General features: G+C 41.0%; 1 protein-coding gene across 1 annotated transcript; it reads left to right on the top strand.

Annotated features, from left to right (window-relative positions):
* Positions 1 to 10,478: 10,478 nt before the first annotated feature.
* Positions 10,479 to 11,797, top strand: LOC146606954 (dynein axonemal heavy chain 5-like). Its single transcript, XM_085349127.1, has 3 exons — positions 10,479 to 10,523; positions 11,232 to 11,418; positions 11,628 to 11,797. The coding sequence occupies exons 1-3, from the start codon at positions 10,497 to 10,499 to the stop codon at positions 11,795 to 11,797; spliced, it is 384 nt and encodes a 127-aa protein (XP_085205253.1). The 5' UTR covers positions 10,479 to 10,496.
* Positions 11,798 to 13,285: the final 1,488 nt, after the last annotated feature.

Genomic DNA, 13,285 nt, shown 5'->3' with positions numbered 1-13,285 from the left:
AACAGAGGAAGTCTGAGAGAGAAGTGTGTGCGTAGGCAAAATGCAGAGTGTGTGCGTGAAATAAGGGAGTATTGTTTTTACATCAAGGTTTAGTAGAACTAAAGTAGAACGTCACAAACAAACAAAAGAAGGTAAAATGAAGAGAGAAAATAACTGACAATTACATTAATGAATAGAAAACACACATACACAAAGTGCCATATGTGAAATTATTCTAGGAAGGAGTCAGAAGTGCGATAGTTTAATATAAGATGCAATGAAGGAAGCAGCTTACACTCCTTTAATTTCCAGAGCCAGTGTGTTCCCTCCCCTGCCCACTTGGGCCCCGTATCAGGCGAGTATGGAAGGCTGGATAGCCCATGACGGGTAAGATCCCACCTCGAAACCCTGGGACAACCTAAGGCAGGCACAGTCACGATTACTCGGCTTCAGTAAGAAGACGGGACCTGACGGGTAAGGCCGCTGGGCTGAGGCAGAGGGGGTAAGTGGCAAGTGGAGCCCTACCTTCTGGCTGAGGACAAGGAATGCTGCTATTTAAGGTAGGAAATCAGAATTTGGGTTAGTAAATTTGGGGAGGAGAAAATTGACTGTTTAAAGGCAAAATTATGAAGGAGTTTGACACACTGCAAAAGCACCATATGCAAATTCACACACACAAACAGAAAATGCATTAACCTTATAAAGACAAGACAAGCTCATGGAGTTTAATGCATAGACACTGATTAAACCTGGCTAAGAACACAAACATATGCAATGAAGAACAGCTTGCTATTTTGTATGAATGATACAATGGTGTGAATGTTTAATAAAATACATTTGTGTTTGTAATTGAGGAATAGAAGAAGCCATATGACAAAGGGGGTTATGTTTTATGCTGAATTGAAGTATGTTACAGAGCATAAGGGGGTGATTTTTGTGTGCAAATTGTGTGGTTTTAATGAGACTTTTGGTGTATTGAGGAGGTGAAATTATGTGGTGGCAAGACTTGTGTGTTTAAGGTTGTTGAGGTTGTTGTGGTGAGGGGTTGATTCTGTCAGTTAGGTTGTTGTTGTTATTTTTGTTTTTAATAGAGGGAGTTTTAGGAAACATGGACATGTCTGGGAGGGGCCCATTATTTTGTAACAGTGCACTTAAAGAAAACCTGTCAGGTGATTTTGTTTTGTTTTTATGAGCTAACAATCAGCTCTATTTTTTCATTTCTGTTTTAAGCAGGCCTGCAACAGTGAATAACGGCGCTGAAAATTATCGGGAAGAGCAAATATAAGGCGGCTTTCCAGATTACAATTGGCTGAGGAGAGCTACCTGTGGGGACTATTCAGGTCGTAAGTCCCTGTAAAAAGGATTTTATGCGAGTCAATCCAGTCCAAAAGCATAAAGAAATATTTTCCTATGGAAAATAAAAAATGACTGAGCTCATTTTGCTGAGGGTGGAGTATCTGATCGTGCGGGAAGCTCCACTATCAGCAAATACATGGTGTGACTGCAGGTGAGTGAATGTGTGACTGAATGTGAGTGAGGATGAATTAATGTGGACAAACAATTTGTTTTTACCAGAGAAAATTTCTGTTTTGTTTTGTTGACTGGGGTTAGATTATGGGATTATAGTATATTGTTGGGAGAATGCCAAATGCTAAAGGGGAAATATTTTTTGATGTAACTCAGTTATCATTAATTGAAGTAACACATGACTGATAACTGTTCTGTTTTAAGTTTATTTTTATGACATAGATTGGATCATGAGTGGGGAAACTGAGCATTTTTAAGTTTTGTATAGTATCTTGACACATGAAATGTATCAAGATAAAGGGGGTTTAGGGTTTAATAATTTAATTGTTTAATAATTTAGGATCATTTCAGGACCTTTTGGGTTTTTGATCATTTGGATATGGTAAAACTGAAACTGTTATTTTTAAGTTAAGGTTAAAGGATTAAAGTGAACTTGTCACGGTTGCAAGCCGTGTGGAGTTGTAGAAAAGGACCCAAAAGGCGGCAGCTCTGGTGCAGGTGAATATTTATTTACAACGGTGGGCACAAAACAGCACTGGTGGAAAAACAAGAAACCGGAAACCTAAACTGGGTAAGCTAACAACACAAACCAGAAACGAGACGCAGGGAGACCGAGGGGAAACAACACAGACGAACCAGCAACTACCATAACAGAAGACACAACTTAAATACACCCAGAGAACACAGGGAGATTACACACAGGTGGGGAACACAGGGGATACTGATAAACATAACGAGACAGGGCAGGAGTGAACACAACATTACGCATACTGACGAGAGACTGTCAAAGTAAAACAGGAAGTACACAGAGGTTCAGACAGGAGGAGAGAGAGCAAGGGGAGAACACAGACATAACAGGCTGGGGGAAACATGGAATAAACACAAAGAGAGACGAGAGCTCATAAATAGACAGAGGGGCACAAGGGGGTAAGAGTCACAAAGGGAAAAAACACTTAGGGAACACCACAACAGGACACCTCAGAAAACCTGGCCTAAATAAGGAGCGAAAATACAAGGAACCAAGAATACTGGGCCAACATGGCCCAGGACCATGACAGAACTGAATCCTGTTTAGAAGATACAATGCCGGTTTTTCAAAGCTGTGAATAAATCTTAGAGGGAAAATTAGTGAGGGTTGAAGGAGTAGAACAGGTTTGATTTTTTTGATCTTTAGAAGTAGTGGTTATAATGTAGGCGTACACATACAGATATTACATAGGTTTATCTTTAGGATAAAGGGGGAGCTTCTACGTAGAAATGATTTTTATACATATTGCATTTTGTGCTTTTAAAGGAGTTGTGGCTCAAATTTGTCTCTGGAGGGTCACGAGCCTTTGGCTAGCGCTATGATTAGCCAATCTACTGTGAGGATAATATGAGTTCATGAAGGATTGCACATGCTTACAGACACAGAGTTAAGAAACACACATGACAGTATTGATTCCAGGCAAAAGGCCTCAAATTCATTTAGCTTTTAACTGAACTTAAAGAAGGACCAAAGAGGAAGGAAAGCATATATTTTGGTTAAGTCTGATAAATTAGAATTAGAAGGTATTGTTACATTAAAAGGAGCAAAATGAAATAAAAAGGCTATACCAAAATGGGTTATAACATAGGAAATGTGAGGTTAAAATGAAGTTAACACATAGGAATTGTTTCAAGGCAGCATTTAGCTATGATGAAATGTATACAGGAGTAATTGCTTATATGCTTAAACTTAATTGATTAAAGTGGTTGTTTTCTTTTAGAGTAGAGGAACTTGCAGCAGCGACAATTTGTGCACAGGATGTTGATGATCAGATAAGGGAAAATAGAGCGAGCAACCGGACGTGAAAGCAGGGCTTAAAGAGTTCTAAAGGGATGAGTAACGTTGAAGAGTATACATAAATACAAGTCAATAAGTTAAGAAGATAATTAGGATCAGGCTTTTGATTAAAGAGTCCCAGATAGGATAAGTTAGGGAGGTGCAGGAAAAGGTGTTTTGTTTCCTTTGCAGAAGATCGATCTCGGCGACCACAGGAGGGGCGAGGATCCTGGAGATCTCGAGGTCCGAGACCACCAGAGAGGGTCTGCGTGAGGACACAATGTATTGTGACCTCTGGTGTTCCAGAGGTCAAGAGAGGGAGTGTGGAGAAGGGAAATTATTTTACTGCTATTGTTAAATAATTGTCATTATTACCATTGCATTAATAATATAATCTGGAGTTTATATTGCATTCAGGGGTTGAACAGTGTGTGTCTTTCAGAAAGACTAAGTTGCAGGCTGACAGGAAGTTGCAGGTTTGCAGAGTGTGCCTTTTGCAGAACTGAAACCGAAAGCAGACGAGACACAGACAGTAGGTGAAGAGGTGACACAAAGAGCATGTGAGGTCAACACATACACACACATTAGTTAGATTTATTTAGAGGAGAGAACGGAAAGTACCAAGCCATGAAAATAGAAGATGATTTTCTAGGTGAAAAGTCATTCTGGTGTTGATCTGATCTATGTATAAAATGTACCGGTGACGCATGAAGGGGCGTCAGTAAACAAACCCTGATGCTATAAAAAATCTGTGTATGCTCTGATTAAGTCGAGGACTACTGGCTGTCTGCGTACAGAGTGTCTTCCCACGCGTGTATTCATTAAAATCATTGTTTGACCAAAGACCTTCTGGACCATGGGTGGTGTGTACTCTCCTTCCTCAACTTTGAACCTTAACAACCTCTATTACAAATGTATTCTTTACCTGTCATTATAAATTTGCCATTGTATTGATTTGATTTATAAATTAAGCCAAATAAATTATTAATTTTACAACTGAGAGTCCTATGTGTATGTTTTGCCACCATCATGGCTCTCGTCAATGAACTATTTTTAGACATGCTGTAACTGTCATGTGCTCAAACGACTTTCTGTAAACACAATGAAGATTTCTATCCTTCCTGGTAGACTATTTGTGAAGTTTCAAGAACTTTGCTCCTCTGAAAAAGCATCACTCAGAGGAATGTTGGCAGTGACTCAGAGAGACGATCAGACATGTAGAGCACCATAAACTCAGTGACTGAAGGGTCACACATTCAGCTTTGGATTCACTGTAAAATGTGAAGCTGGAGATGATTTCATTCACCAGCAACAGCAGACAGCTGAATGGAAAAGTTCAAAGGTTTAAAACCACAACATTTGGAAATCCGGAGGATGTCATTTAATGTTGTGTCAGAGATAATTCCCCCCAAGTTATTAGTGAATATTTCATAATAGAAATGACCAGGTTTCCCTATTGACAAGGGTGTCATATTTGATACATGGGTTTTTGAGATCCTAACCTACTTATATGTTTTGTTTTGTTTTTTGCAGTTATTTAATTTTTTTTATATGACTGTCCTTGATTATTTTACTATCTTGTGTATTTTAAAATTTAAAAAAACTGACAGTGTAAGAGTCAAGGCAGGGATTACTGTCATAGCGCTTTGAAATTATTTAAACTAAGAAGGAAGGATCATAGTAAAATACACGTTTAGAAGTTGAAATGTTGAAATGTAAATCTGTAAGTAACAATTTGTAATACCTTTATTATATTATCTTCTACATTTCCAGTTAAGATTTAAAGCTCGGCTTAAATTTTGTCAGATTTATTTTTAACGTAAGTGACCTCTCGGGGGATTTTAAGGGTTCCAAAGAAGACAAGTAACTTGCTTAAACTGACATAATTATTGCATGTTTGCCGGAGTCAGCAAGCTGAAGAAAAATTAGGATCTTACTGGAATCAGATCAGAGACATAACATCAGAAGTGGTGGGGAGGTTGGGAAATTCAGGAGGCAGGAGGATAAAAACAAGCTCAGACATATCTGACGTTCAGTTCAAAGAACTCAATAAAACAGAAAAACTCTTTGATGCAGTTCTTGGAAGCAAACGTGGGATGGTTTTCATCAGCAGGCAGGTTTCTTTCAAAATGAAACTACAGTTCAGATCAGACTCAGATCCATCTGTTCAGTCACTTTCTACTGCTTTATTCAATTCAGGGTTGTGGTGGAGCTGGAGCCTGTCCCAGTTTCACAGGACGAGATGCAGGGGACACACCCTGAACAGGTTGCCAGTCTGCCACAGGGCCAACAAAGAGAGACAGAGTCCTGCAGGAATGTGGGTTACTCGGTTTTGCCAAGAGAAAAGTATAGAATAGCTTGCCAGTCAGCAATTAACATATAACCACTCCAAGGTTCACCCAGTGCTATTTGAATAAATTTGCGCCAGAGGCTTTACAAAGCATTTCAAACAAACACCATACCATATGGTTACAAAGCATTTCAAACAAACACCGTACCATATGCACAAAAATGCTAAAAGTTGAGTAAAAGTTAAGAGAAGGATATTGTAGGGGAGACCGGGGATAGTTGTAACGTGGGTCAGTTGTAACACTTCCAATTTCTCCAATCAGGGCTAAGTTTCAAATGATGTGACTCATCCTGTGCATGCCCAACTCAGTTCTGCTATCACATGTGAAAAATCAGCACATTTTGTCAAACACAGACAATTTAACACGAAAAAAAGTAATTTGTATGCCAAAAAGTAAGTTTTTCTACTTTATTTCAATTTCTAATAGCATTATCTGCTTTGCAGTTAAACTCATCAAACTTAAATTGTGTTATTTGTATGTCTATGGGGATATATTCTGTGTAGGTCTTTAGTGCTAATGTTTTAGCCGTTGGCTGTAATGTTAGCTAGTTCATGGCTATAGGAGTCTGGGTCAGTTGTAACAGCAACAGTCTGGGTTAGTTGTAACAATAATGCAGATGTTACAACTTACCACACTTTTACTTTAACTTATATTAAACAAGTTGGGGCAACGACATCAGCAGAGAGGTTCACTGGTCGCTTTTGTATATGCGGTTAATGCCATTGGCAACACAATTACTTCACTGTTTGTGTTCCCACACATGCATTATGCAGACCTCTGTGTCAGAGATGGACCAGTAGGAAGTACTGGTAGTGGAAATAAATCAGGATGGGTGCAAGAAACAGATTTCCTCATCTTTCTGAAGCACTTTGCAAACCACACCAAGGTAAGCCATGAAAAAAGTAATGGAACTGCGATGCTGGTGAACAACTACATTTTTTCAGCTTCATTGTTATGTTCAAAATTGGTGCAAGAGTTGTAGGTTATAATGCCCACTGAGCCAATGAGGCCAAACTCAAGGAAGACCAACCAAAATTAATGAAATATTCAGTTGCAGAAAATTCCATAATTTGTCTTTTTTGGGGGGTTGGAATATGTTCAAAAGCTAGATTTCTGCATTCTGTCACACACACACACAGCTACATAAATGGCTCTAAGTGCATTCATGTGTTGAATAAACAAAGATTACATGTTAATGTTTTGTTAGTACCCTTATTTCATTGTGTTACATTTTACCCCAGGATGTGTTACAACTAACCCAGACTATGGGGTTAATCGTAACATTTCACTTTTTTTTTTTTTTTTGTGTCCCGTTTGGATCTTTAGCCATCAGAATTGTTGTCTTAAGGCCAAGAAAGATGCCAAGCGGATTTATTTTACCAAGTGGATCATCATGGCCTTGCCATATTGGTCCATTTGATTGACCTTTATTATAATTATGAATTTATTTTATTTTCAGTTGCTACAAACGGGACAGACATGACTGGGGGACAGGACAGGGGGAAAGAATGAAAGAAAGAGAGGGAGAGAAAGAAAACCAAAGGGGAGAAGAGACGGTGAGAAGGGGGGGAAGAAAGAAAAAAAAAACAAAAAAAAAAAACACCAACAAAAAAACAAACAAACTCCTGGGTCACCTGTATGGAGAAAAAAAACAGAAGAGAAAGCAAACAACAAAGAACAACATAATAAAAAAAACAGCACCATCACAATAAACTAGCTAGCAGTAGATATCGATAGTTACTAAATAATAAACGATATTGTGCAGCACGCAAGATAGCCAGCGCACAGTGTGCTTTGAGGCAGCAGCCAAGAAAGCTGTAGTCCGCGTCTGTGAATACCCGTGTGTACACCTGTGTGCATACCTGTGTGGATCAGCATGCTTGCATTCCAAAGGTTTCTCCATGTAACGATCTGCTAGGGAGTGTGGGGAGCCACAGCCCCGTCCTCCAGGGCATGAAGCAGGTATGGAGGAGATCAAAACTCCAGACATCCAGAGGCCCCCAGAACACAAGAGACCAAGGAAGACCAACAGAGGGGCCGCCGCGCCACTGTCCCAGTTTGATCCCATTTCAATGACTGACACATGAAGGTCTAACTGCTCTTCATAATCTGCTGTCCTGTTTGTTGCAGCGTACTTTGTATTCATATCTTTTAATATCTGCCTTTCTCCCAGAGTCTGTCCTCCCATCAGTCTTCCTTTGTGGACGCATCAAACTCAGCTGTGGCTCAGAGGAAACTCTTCCTCACTACGGGGAACTCTGAGGTTGGCTTCAGCTTTTTGTGTTTAGTTAATGTGAGAATCACAGAAAAATGCTGATATGAGTGGAAGCTTCTGCTGGGAAATTGGCAAAGAGCAGATTATTGAACAGCGAGGCAGACAGTTCATTTCAGTGATGCCAGTTTATTAGAAACGAGGACTGTGGGGCTGCTGGAAGTCAGGACGGCCGTTCTCTGGATAAACCTGACAGCTGAGGTGGAGAGCAGGATTTATCCACAGACGGCTTCTTCCAAGCAAATGTCCTGAACACACCTGAGCTGAGGGTTACACAGAAACGTGTCTTAAAGCACGAGCCTGGATCAGACTCGAGGACTCAGAGCTCAGGTGTGTGACGTCACATTGATCCACCTCTCGGGGTTTTTGTGTTCTGATGTATCTGGTTTCTCTTTAAGCTCCAAACAATACCGAGCCTACGATTCATCATCGTCCTGCTCAGAGATGATGAGCCTGAGCGTGTTTGTGTTTCCATGGATCAAACTGTGCTGCTTTGTTTGGTTAACGAGGTGATTAAAGTCTTTGAGCAAACACTGGATGACTGACAGCTGCAGGCTGAACATCAGGAGGTCGAGAGGCCGAAGTCTGAGGAGCTCAAAGCTCCACAAACACTTATTCACAGAAAAAAGGACTACAAACATGGAGGAGCAGCAATCAGAGCATGAGCTAAAGGCTACATGCTAATAACATTTCCCCTGGATGTGGTTTTAACAGGATCATGAATGATGAAGTATTTAAAGTCAGTTCCAGCCTGAGTCGGTGCCGTGTTGGCAGCTCTGATATGCAGAAACTTGCAAACATGGGACAGGAATAAAAACACTCCTGTGACGTCAGAGTTTATGAATGATGACAAACTGTTGCTTGTTTTTAGAAACTTTGTTGATGCTTAAAATGATCAGGAAATAAAAGCTGAATAGATCCACTTCAAACAGGAGAAGCTTTCCAGTTTGCATCAGATGGGAAACTCGCTCATATCCAGTGTTGGGCAAGTTACTTTCAAATAGTCATTCTAAATTAATTAAGTCATTAATTATAGTTACTAATTACTTCTTCAAAAAAGTAACTTAGTAACTGAGAGACAAGGTTCTAAATAAATCTCCACTCGCATCTCCACCGCCGTCTGCATCTTGGTCCTCATTCACTCCACCACACGACTGCTGCCCCAGCCGTGACAGCTTTTTATGTTTCCTCTACATTTACCTTTAAAAATTATTTACTTTGCCGTGTTTGGTATCATTCTTTTCAGCACAACCTCACGTGTCTGAATCTGCAGTTATGTTTTCATTTTGACAAACTGTATTAACACAATTGATCTAAAATCAGACAGAAAACAAAAAAGTTATATTTTTTACTGTAACAACCACGAGCATGTTTAACGAATCATTTTTATAACTTTAAATGTAAATATAAATTTGAAAATTATACACACAAGTTTTGCAAACAACAAAGTTATTTGCAGCCATTTACCTTTTACCCTTTTTTTTAATAACCATTAAACTATTTCCAGAACAATCAGCTGTTCTGCATTCAATAAGACGCCACACGAATTATTTGTGCGACTCCAAAATAATAATTAGTGTCCAGTATAAAGGAGAAGATCACAGCCTGATACCTGCAGGTCTGACAGCAGCTCATAAGCAGAGAGTGCTCGCTGCTGTCCTTAGACACTAAACATGAAACTATTGAGGAACAAACACGCGTATATATTGTTTATCATGACTCTGGTTTTACTGGCCTATCAACACAGTTTATAAACTGGTATATGTCACCTTGTTGCTTTGTCTGTAAGTGGTCATGTGATTGTCTTACCACGACTCCTTTATTCTTCCTCAGTCAAACAGCAGCACTCATGCGATTGTTTTGCCCCCTGAGCTCCAGCTGTTGTGCCAAAAAGTGATGGTCTGTCTGCGGGAGCGCACAGCTGCTTAAAGCTGCAGCGCCCAGATTACTTACAGCTACTTCCTGCAGCTGATATAAGCTGCTGTAAGTTGAACACAGCTTCAACCGTCTGTTTGTTGAAAAATAGTAACGGACCGCCCCACATTTTCTTGTTAGTAATTGTAACGGCGTTGTAACGATAGGAATAGTAATTAGATTACTCTTTACTGAAAAAGTAGTGCCGTTACTCCCATTACTGGTAACGAGCAGCCTGCAGAGCTCTCCAACCACCCCGTCTCTAAAGCCCATGAAAGGTTTTCCTTTGCATGGTGAACTTTGGTGACAGAGTGCAGAGGAAGTGCTCTGTCTGCGTCACGTTAAAGGAATCTGAACTCCATCACGTTCTGTATTTCCAGCCTTTACTGGGGAAATGTCTGTTCTTCCTGAGAACCACTGAGAAGGCCATAACCACCGCTAACGTGCAGCAGGTCAGTAACTGGTCTGGGTCACCTCCTCACCTGCACATTTAACAAACCGCACAGACCTCATTGGTTGACTGTGACGTGGATGCAGCCAATCATTCTGATCTTCTCGTGCAACCTGATGTTTCCAGGAAGTGAACTTTGGCGTGTTGGACTGCGGCGGCGGCGTCCTGAACAGTCTGGAAACTCTGCTGACTCACATCATGTTACCTGCTCTCAGGTCGCAGCAGGTAAAACACCTCCATCCATTCAGGCTTTCACTGAGCACAAAAAGGGAGATGTTTTAAGCTTCCAGTGATCACATGACGCCATATATGAAGACTTTGTTGATGGTGGGAAGGAAGAACTCTCTTTAAACAGGAAGAGACTGAAAGCAAAGAAAGGGGCAGGGAGGGGCAGCCATGAGGGGTCAATCCTGTGAAGAGAAGCCAGTGTAGGAGAAATCTGCTCTCTCTTTCTAGTCCCTGTCAGGACTCTTGCTGCAGCATTTTGGATTAACTGAAGGCTTTTCAGGGAGTTTTTTGGACATCCTGATAATAATGAATTACAGTCGTCCAGCCTGGAAGTAATAAATGCATGAACTAGTTTTTCAGCGTCACTCTGAGACAGGATATTTCTAACTTTAGAGATGTTGCACAAATGGAAGAACGCAGTCTTACATGTTTGTTTAATATGTGCGTTGAAGGACATGTGCTGGTCAAACATGACTCCAAGGTTCCTCACAGTGTTACTGGAGGCCACACCTTGGGCTCATCTGTACCTGCTGGTTTCTCTTTGTGGGCTTTGACTGTAGAGCAGCTGTTACATAATGATCCATGAAAAGTCTTATTTGTGTGCAGTGCTCCTCCTGATGCTTTTGGCTGTGAATGAGGTAAAAAGTGAAACAGGAAAACACATTAACCTTTGTTGTTATTGCTGACCTTTGACCCTGTGCCCAGTCGTGGGGCTCTGTGCAGGACGGCGCCTCGTGTCCACACGTCCGGTCCTTCCTGTCCTCGGTGGATCAGTTTGTCAGTAATCTGAGCTCAGCCCGACTGAACATGGAGAGAAAGTTGCAGCTGCAGCACGTGGAGCTTCCTGACGCCATCAGCCAGCTGAGCAGCCCTGCAGACTACAGAGCAGCAGGTATGAAGCTCAAGCTGTTCACATCTCACACAAACAATAAGACTGTTGGAAATACAGGAAACATCATTTAAAGCTTTAAAAATCAACTCTCAGGTAAATCAAACCAGTTTATCTGTGGAAGCTGAAGGAAGCATCTGACCTGAGACGATGGCTTCTTTGAAATAATGAGTTCACGCGTGTTTAGAGGAACTCGTGTGTTTCGCTCTCAGCCAATAACAGTGAGCTGGTGGAGCGTCTGGAGGAGGTGTCGACCCTGTGGACCAATCAAATCAAGCAGGTGCTGACGGAGAGCGAGCAGATGAGGAAAGAGGCCGACGACGTCGGGCCGTCGGACGAGCTGGAGCGCTGGAAGAGCCGCACGGTGACCTTCAACAGGTAGACGCATCCTCTCAGCTGGATCTCCTGCAGCGTCAGCATTTACAGGTTTCACTTTAAACTCAGTTTATCAAACATGATCTGACGTCTGTGGACAGAAGCTCCTCAGACCTGCAACAGTTTAGTCTCCACTCTGAGACTTCAGGACAAAACCACTTTTACACAATATAACTTTCTGTTCTTTCTCTTTCTGCTCTTTAAAGTTGAAATGTTCCAAAATATTCATGTTTGTTTGTTTGTAGAATAGTTTTTAACCCTTTCATGCATGAATTATGACGACATCAATCAGGATTTATTCTTTAGTATTTTTATTCATCTTTAGGGATGAAAAAAGATTTTTGAACTTCATTTTTTTAAACATGTATTTTTCCATCTTGGTTTGAAGAAATGTTTTGTGCACTTACACTGGCTGACCAGTAGGTGGCAGGTATGGCGCGACACATCAGAGTCCAATGTAGAGTTTATGTGCAAGTACAACATCAACACTGTGTGTGTGTGTGTGTGTGTGTGTGTGTGTGTGTGTGTGTGTGTGTGTGTGTGTGTGTGTGTGTGTGTGTGTGTGCTGCAGTGAATCTCTGACTGCTGTAATCTGAATGCGGCGTATCAGCGAAGCTTCCACAGCGTCAGAGACAAACTGAGAGGAAACCTGAGAACAGACAGTTTGACTTCAGGTGATCAGTAACTGACTCTGAGTCAGAGCGTGTCAGCAGCGTCACGCTAACCTTTACACACGTGTGTGCGTGTTTTCAGTCAGAACTACATCTTCGGGAAGTTTGACTCTTTCTGCCGCCGTCTGGAGAAGATGGCCGACATGGCGTCCACTCTGGAGAGCCTGGCTGCTCTGCAGAGCATGAAGGTGGATGATTGTCAGATTAGAAACAAGTGACTCCATCAGATATTCATCAATGCACAATAATAATTATAATAAGACTTTTATAATATAAAAATGGTGGAATTAAAGTCGATGCAAAGCTACAGTGATGAATGGACATTTGTAATGATCTTGTATAAATGTATTTCCTCCTTTTATTATTTATTAATCGTGTCAAAAGTCTATTTTCCAGAAATGAGACGGATTCAAACTGAGCTCAGGTGTGTTTCAGGTGGAGGGCGTGGAGAAGATCTGTGTTCGCTACCAGACCATCGTCTCCACGACTGAGTCCAAGACCTGTGACGTCCTGGATCAGCGCAAACTGGAGGAGATTTCAAGGGGAAACAATAGAATCAGATAAACAGAATAACATACGAGACAAAATAGAAAAATACTATATCTGTCATTTATGACAATAATCATTGAATTATACTTTGAATCTCAGCGTTTACGTGAATCCTAGTTCGGTCTTCACAGTATTGGCCAACAATAACAATGATTGATTGGATCATTACTCACATTTCTTTTTTAAAATCAGCTGAGAAAAGATCTCATTTCAGTTTTTCATCAGAGGTGAAGGTCACCGACTGCCAGACAGTGACAGGACTTACAAAGATACAG

This window comes from Diplotaxodon limnothrissa, unplaced genomic scaffold, assembly GCF_057381915.1.
Source record: "Diplotaxodon limnothrissa isolate DT_005_m unplaced genomic scaffold, D_limnothrissa_male_GT1.1 unmapped_scaffold_1, whole genome shotgun sequence".
Taxonomy (NCBI): domain Eukaryota; kingdom Metazoa; phylum Chordata; class Actinopteri; order Cichliformes; family Cichlidae; genus Diplotaxodon; species Diplotaxodon limnothrissa.
This window is presented reverse-complemented; position numbering and strand designations above follow the sequence as displayed.

Excerpts from the sequence above, each read along its gene's own strand:
- LOC146606954 (XM_085349127.1), top strand. The coding sequence starts at position 10,497 with ATGTTACCTGCTCTCAGGTCGCAGCAG. Across the intron at positions 10,524-11,231 it reads CTGCTCTCAGGTCGCAGCAG|TCGTGGGGCTCTGTGCAGGA; the intron begins GTAAAACACCTC and ends CCCTGTGCCCAG. Across the intron at positions 11,419-11,627 it reads TGCAGACTACAGAGCAGCAG|CCAATAACAGTGAGCTGGTG; the intron begins GTATGAAGCTCA and ends TTTCGCTCTCAG.